The sequence below is a fragment of the Carlito syrichta genome, unplaced genomic scaffold (assembly GCF_000164805.1).
Source record: "Carlito syrichta isolate Samal-C Ts95f unplaced genomic scaffold, Tarsius_syrichta-2.0.1 Scaffold288365, whole genome shotgun sequence".
Classification (NCBI taxonomy): domain Eukaryota; kingdom Metazoa; phylum Chordata; class Mammalia; order Primates; family Tarsiidae; genus Carlito; species Carlito syrichta.
This window is the reverse complement of record NW_007232461.1, coordinates 1-6,501: the sequence shown is the minus strand read 5'-3', so window position 1 is coordinate 6,501 and position 6,501 is coordinate 1. Positions and strand designations below refer to the sequence as shown.

The 6,501-nt window shown below is 62.5% G+C and overlaps 1 protein-coding gene across 1 annotated transcript; it reads left to right on the top strand.

Annotated features, from left to right (window-relative positions):
- Window positions 1-358: 358 nt before the first annotated feature.
- On the top strand, window positions 359-3,176 carry TMEM141 (transmembrane protein 141; the record flags this gene model as incomplete). The annotated part of the gene is given in 7 exon segments (XM_021710277.1): window positions 359-393; window positions 396-418; window positions 700-766; window positions 962-1,045; window positions 1,262-1,291; window positions 1,294-1,368; window positions 3,154-3,176. Coding segments are annotated over 7 exon segments (337 nt in total), but the record flags the coding sequence as incomplete, so codon positions are not given.
- Between the last annotated feature and the right edge of the window lie 3,325 nt (window positions 3,177-6,501).

Sequence of the window (6,501 nt, the reverse complement as noted above, 5' to 3'; positions counted from 1 at the left end):
CGCCCCGCACAGTGCCGGGACGGCAGGCCGGCGCCCAGGAGGTCGAAGCTGTAGCGGCCCGTGACTGTGCCGCTGTACTCCAGCCTGGCGACAGAGCGACACCGACCCAAAAGAAGAAGACGACGGCGATTCCTTGTATTAGCCTGCCCTGGTGGGGCCCGGGATGCTATGGCGGAGGCGGCTTCTAGGCCCGGCAGGAGCAGGGCCGTCTCTGGGACGCAGGGGAGGGGCGCAGGCGCCGGGGCTGAGGCCGCCGGGGGAGCAGGACCCGGCAGAGGCCGCAGGGAGCCCGGCCCGGAGGCCTTCCCACCGAGAAGTCGGCAGGCCTGTGTCCTTGCCTTCTGCCTACGGGAGGAAGCGTCCTCGCGCCCACCCTGGGCCTGTCCCTGGTGGACGTTCCGTGGCCGCCAAGCACCCAGTAGGAAGGCCGGCCTGGGACGCGGGGCCCAGACCTCGGATGCTGACCTGCGCGAGGCGGAGGGGTTGGCTGGGGTGCCCTTGTCGGGGACGAGGGGCAGAGGGCGGGGCCCCCTCTTGCTGTGGGGCTCCGGATAGCCCGCTGGGCATAGGGACGGGCGGGACGTGCCCAAGCCCCCGGGTTCTCACTCCCCCACAGCCAGGGTGTGCCCAAGGGAGGGGCAGGAGGGGCGGCGAAGGAAGAGGGAGGGGACCTGAGCCTTCACCCGTACCCCATGCCAGGGGCTCAGGGAGTATGCCGCGTGCCGGTCGAACGCCTTCATGAAGGGAGTTTTCACCTTTGTCACAGGTCAGCTGGATCCAGGTGCCCTGGGACGGGCAGAAACTCGCCCTCCTGCCTCATCCTGGCTTCTCAGCAGGTGGCCGCCAAGCCACCTGCCTGCGGGCGCTTGGGGCCTGGCAGGTGCCGCTCAGGCCACGCCCAGCTGGTCCCTGGGCCCGGTCCGCGTACAAGCTGATGGGTGGGGACCTTGGCTCTTGGCAGGCACCGGGATGACCTTCGGCCTGCAGATGTTCATCCAAAGGAAGTTCCCATACCCTTTGCGGTGGAGCCTGCTGGTGGCCGTGGGTGGGTACTCCAGGGTCGTGCCAGGTCTCCTCAGCGGGGGTGGGTTTCCGCTAGGGGTTGGGGGCTGTGGTCCCAGCATCCCTGGTATGGAGCCCTGGGTCTTGGTGGGAACCCTGCCTGCGCCCACCCATCGCCTGTGCCCGGTTCCCTGGCCCTGAGAAGAGCCAGGCGAAGGCCCCAGCCTCCTGCCCTGCCCTCCTGCTTCCTGCTCCTCAGTCGCAGGTTCCATGGCCAGCTACGGGGTGACGAAGTGGAGACACAGAGATGCAGCAACCTCTGGCTCTTCCTGGAGACGGGGCAGCTCCCCGAGGACACGGGTGCCGGTGAGGGTCTGGGGGCAGCAGGAAGTGGAAGCTGAGGCTCCAGGGCCCAGTGGCGGGTGGGCCAGCCCTGGGGCCCAGAAGCAGGCCCGGCTGGGACCCCGTTTCGCCCCAGCCTCGTCAGTGTGTGCACCCTGGGGCACCGGAGCCGGGATGAGTGCAGCAGACAGAGCTTGGAGGGCTCCATTCACAGGAAGAGGACCTGGGAGGGGCTGGGGTGCCCCTGAGATGGAGGGGAAGGGTGCGGCATGGAGGGGCGGCAGGGCCACGGTAGCCTCGTGAGCACCCCAAGAGGAGTGGCTGGACTGAGAGACCCTGCACTGGACACCAGGCTGAGGGATTTCAGGCCTGGCCTCCACTACTTGCTGTCCTTGGTATAGAACTCAGTGTTTGTTTTTGAGTTAGAGTCTCATTCTGTCACCCAGGCAAGATCAGGGCTCCTGCAGCCTCGACTTTCTGGGCTCAAGCAATCCTCCCACCTCAGCCTCCCAAGTAGCTGGGACCACAGGCATGCACCACCACACCCAGCTAGTTTTTTTTGTCCTTTTTGTAGAAACAAGGTCTTGCTATATTGCCCAGGCTGGGCTCAAATTCCTGGGCTCAAGCGTCCTCCCACTTCGGCCTCCAAAAGAGTTGGAGATTACAGGCGTGAGCCACTACATGCAGCCGGGACTCAGTCTTTGCCATGATAAAATGGGTGCAGGGACCCCAAGCAAAAGTGGATATGATTCCAGCTGTCTTGTTTTGCCTCTTACAGGTCGGCACAGCTAGGAGAGCTCCAACCGAGCACAGAGGACTTGGGGCAGAGGCAGTCTTGGAAGACACCCTCAGGCTGGCCCTCCCCACCCTGGGGTGCCCCAGCCATGTCCTAGGCCTTGTACGTGGCCAGGCCCGGCACACCTGTGCAGACTGCTGCTGCCCCAACCTGGGATCTGCCTGGAGGTTGGAGCCGAAGGGCTTTCCCTGGGGTGGTGGTTCTCCTCCCAGGCAGAGAGAAGCAAGGCAGGCGCGGGGCGGAGAGGGTGTGCCCTGCCCAACACAAGCGTCTGGGATGGAAGGGGCTTTTGCACCCTCTCTGGGCTCTGGCATCTTCTTTCTGGCCCCTATGCCCCACCAAGTCCAAGGTGACAGCTGGCGCTCGGAGGTGCAGGGCCAATAAGTGGCTTGTCCTGTTGGGCACCTGAGTTCCCACCTGCGCCACTAAGAAGTGAGTCAAAGGGCGAGAGGATGAGTGCTTAGGTGCCGTCCTTGTTGCCACACGGCTGACGTGCGAGGGTCGTGTGCCGGCCACACGCAGAGGATTACGCGCGGAGGGCTACACGCAGAGGATGAGGAGGAAAGCTCCCGGCGCTGAACGCCAAGCCCAGACGTTCCACTGGCCCTACAGGCCGTGTAAGACCACCAAGGCCTCCTGTATAGGGGTCTGCACTTCCGCCACTTGGCACGTGGCAGCAGAGCGAAAGGGGTGCGGCCGGTCAGAGCTGGCTGCCAAGGGGAAGGCTGTGGCCCCACCCCCCAGCCTGTGAGCCACGCCCGCCTGCCTATCGCCTGCCTATCACCCGACTCACCAATCCGAGGAAGCCCCGCCTTCCCAGGGGAGGAGGAGGGGGCCCAGCCAGCCAGTTGCCACGCTGTCCACGCGGAAGGAAAGCTCCTGGGTGGACGGGCCTACACCCACGCCCCACCCCCAGAAGCGAGACTGTAGGAACCCTTGGCAAATCCACCCCTGGGTGCAGTTGGCTTCTCAGCAACGCCCGGTGGCCCACGGCCTGGCCCATGCCTCTCCAGCCCAGCCGCCGCACCTCACCTAGCCCGTCACTCAAAAGGTTTATTGATGCCGGGCACGGTGGTTCACGCCTGTCATCACAGCACTTTGGGGGGCCAAGACTGGAAGACTGCTTGAGCCCAGGAGCTTGAGACCAGCCTGGGGCAACATAGCGAAACCTTGTCTCTACCAAAGAAAACAAAACATCAGAAAATTAGCCAGGCATGGTGGCACACACCTGTAGTCCCAGCTACTCAGGAGGCTGAAGTGGGAGGATTGCGAGCCCAGGAGGTTGAGGCTGTGGTGAACCGTGATCATGCCACCACACTCCAGCCTGGGTGCCAGAGTGAGACCCCCCAAAACAAAATTAAAAAGGGTATATCGAGCACCTAATATGCCCTCAAAATTGGCAGAGAGGCAAAGTGACAGGAGACCAAGAAGACAGTGGCTTAGGCCAGCTACGGCCGTTTTTCTCTTCCATGGAAAAATCCAAGTGTGTGGCCCAGGGTTGAGAGGCAGTCAGGGACCCAGGCTCCCCTCAGCATGTTCCCTGTGCCACGGCCTCTGTTCCCAAACCTACCTCAGGACCCTGGGTGGCTGCCCCCGCTGCAGCCGTTGTGTCTTGGTCCCGCCCAAGAGGGAGGAGGGCCACTCGCCTGCCGTATCCGCTCAAGCTCTGTTGGCCAGGACCAAGTCATGGGCTCTGTCCGGTCCAAGATGCCCAGGAAGGCAGCCTTGCTCCGGGCGCCACGCGCCCTGCTGGAACTGAGGGGTTCTGTACGGAGAAAGCGAGCAGTGTGGCGTGGGGTGTGGCTGCTCCGTGGGTTTGGGGTGGGGCTTTTGCCAGGGGAAAGGATTCCAGAGCAAGCCCAAAGTATGAGGGAGGACCAAAAGAAAGCCAGAATTACCGCGTGGAGGGCCGGCCCCTTGGAGTACAGGCCTCCCCCACTAGGCGAGTGCTCCAGGAACCCTTCGGAATCCATGTACCAGCTGGCCTTGTCGTGAGAGGCTGTGTTCAGCTTCAGCGAATCATTTGTTTTGTGGAGCGTCTTCCAACACATTTGCCCGTTTCATGGCGGGTGACTTACGAGTGCACCTGCTCACACCGCGCTGAGTGTTCAGCAGTTTTTGACCCCAAACAGCATGACCCCCGTGCCCCATCCACCCTTTCCACCCAGTCTCGTCCGAGAGACTTTGTATTTCCTTGGATGAAAAAAGTCCTCAAGGGAAAACACGGTCACATGGAAGACGTGAAATCAAAAACGGCAGAAGCACTCAAAGGCACCCGAATGGATGAGTTCAAACACTGTTTCAAGCAGTGGAAAAAGCACCTTGATAGGTGTACTGCATCAAACGGAGAGTGCTCTGAAGGCGACTGAAGTTTAAACAAGTCAGAATGAGTACACCATTTTTCATCAATAGTTCCAGGGCTTGGGGGTCCCTTTCATATGTCTAAGCTGTGCGAGCTGCCCTGCCTCAGCAGGGGACAGCAGGTAGTCCCTGCCTCAGCCAGACGCCCAGCTGGACCCCCAAGAGTAAGGGAGTGGTGAGTGGACCCTGCTCTCAGCAAGTCCTCCCAGCCCCTGAGGGGCAGGCTGGCCAGGGCCAGTAGGAAGGCAGGGGGTGGACCTGGAGTTTTAGACTGGACTGGCCTTCCAGACACTCAGAGTGAGCAAAAGGGCGGAAGATCTGTGTGGGAGATGCTACCGTCTTGGGAGACAGAGTCTTTAAAGAGGCAATTAAGGTAAAATGAAGTCATTAGTCTGGGCTCTAATCTAATAAAACTGGTGCCCTGACAAGGAGATTAGGACCAGGCACAGTGGGCCTGTAATTAGTTAGGGCCTCACACCTGTAATCCCAACACTTTGGGAGGCCAAGGCTAGAGGATTGCCTGAGTTTAGGAGTTCGAGGCTAGCCTGGGCCATGTAGCGAGATCTCATCCACATAAAAAATCAAAAAATTAGCTGGGCATGGTGCTGCACACACCTGTAGTCCCAGCCGAGGTGGAAGGATCACAAGAGCCCAGGAGTTCGAGGCTGCCAGGAGCCATGATGGTGCCACTGCTCCAGCCTGGGCAGTAGAGAGTGACATCCCAAATGGAAAGAAAGGAAAGACCCCTTGACCCGGCAGTGCTCCTGAGCCACCAGCAGCCACCAAGAGACTCATTTCAACCAGGACATGTGTCCAGAGGCCCCCGAGGCTAGCAGGGGCAGAGTGGGGCGGAAGGGCCTACAGTCCCAAGGTTACCGGTGCTAAGAACCCTGGGCCCCTCACAATGGGCTGGGTTCTGGGGACAGTCTGGAGTGAGGCTCTGTCTAGCAGGCCCAGTCCAGGAAGGGTGGGAGGTACCACCCTGAGGACCGCCATGAGGAGGCACAGCCAGGCAGATGTGGAGGAGCAGACCCAGGAGCTGAAGACCATCACCCGACTCCAGGGTGAGCCTGGCGCTGCAGGGACCGGCCACGGTGGCCCACCTGGGGCTGGGGCGCAGGACCTGTCTTAGCACCAGGACAGTCCGGGACTTGGAGGGGCAAGAGAACACCCTGCTCCTTGCCCCCAACAGGACTGGGAGAGGGGTAGAGGGTGGCATCAGGAGACTTGTGAGCATCAGAGCAACGTGAGCCCAAAGGCAGAGGGACAGGAAGGGACACTGCCATCCCTTGGGCTCACCCTCCCTCTGTGCAGCAGCCCTGTCCACCGAAAGCCCTTCAGATGACTGTGGCTGAGCAGTGAGTCCTTGTGCCCCAGGACAGGACTGGAGGAGGAAGCTTGGCCGCGGAGGCCAACGTCCTCCTGGGTTCCCCGGGCCTCCCTGATGCCAGCCTGCACCCTTGGCCCACGTCCTAGCCACACTGTCCCCGCCTCCCCGCCTGCCCACAGAGCAATGTCAGGCGCTCCAGATCCAGGGGAAAAAGGAGAAGAAGGCCCAGAACAAGGCCACGCTGGCGCTCCTGCGCAGCGACGTCCGCCGCGGGGCCCAGGACTGGGCTGTGGCCAAGAAGGTGCACGAGCCCACCCCTCCCACGGGGGGGGGAGCACTAGCTGAGACAGACACACACACACACACACACACACACACACACACACAGGGCAGGGCCTCCTCCCCGCCCCACCCCAATCGTTCCGGAGCCCGGGGCACCTGGGGAGGGCCTCCGCCCGAGTGGACCCTGGGATCCGGTCACCACCGGCCCAGAGAGCTGGGCTTCTGTGAGCCACATCCCGCAGCAGGGCCCGGGGCTCTCTGGCCAGCGAGGGCAAGCCCGGGCCCTGCTCTCGTACCCCAACACGTCCGAGCCGGGACGGCCGCTGGGGCCCGGGCGCAGGCTCCCGCCGCCGGGCCGGCGCAGGGTACGAGGCCCCGGGGCACGCCC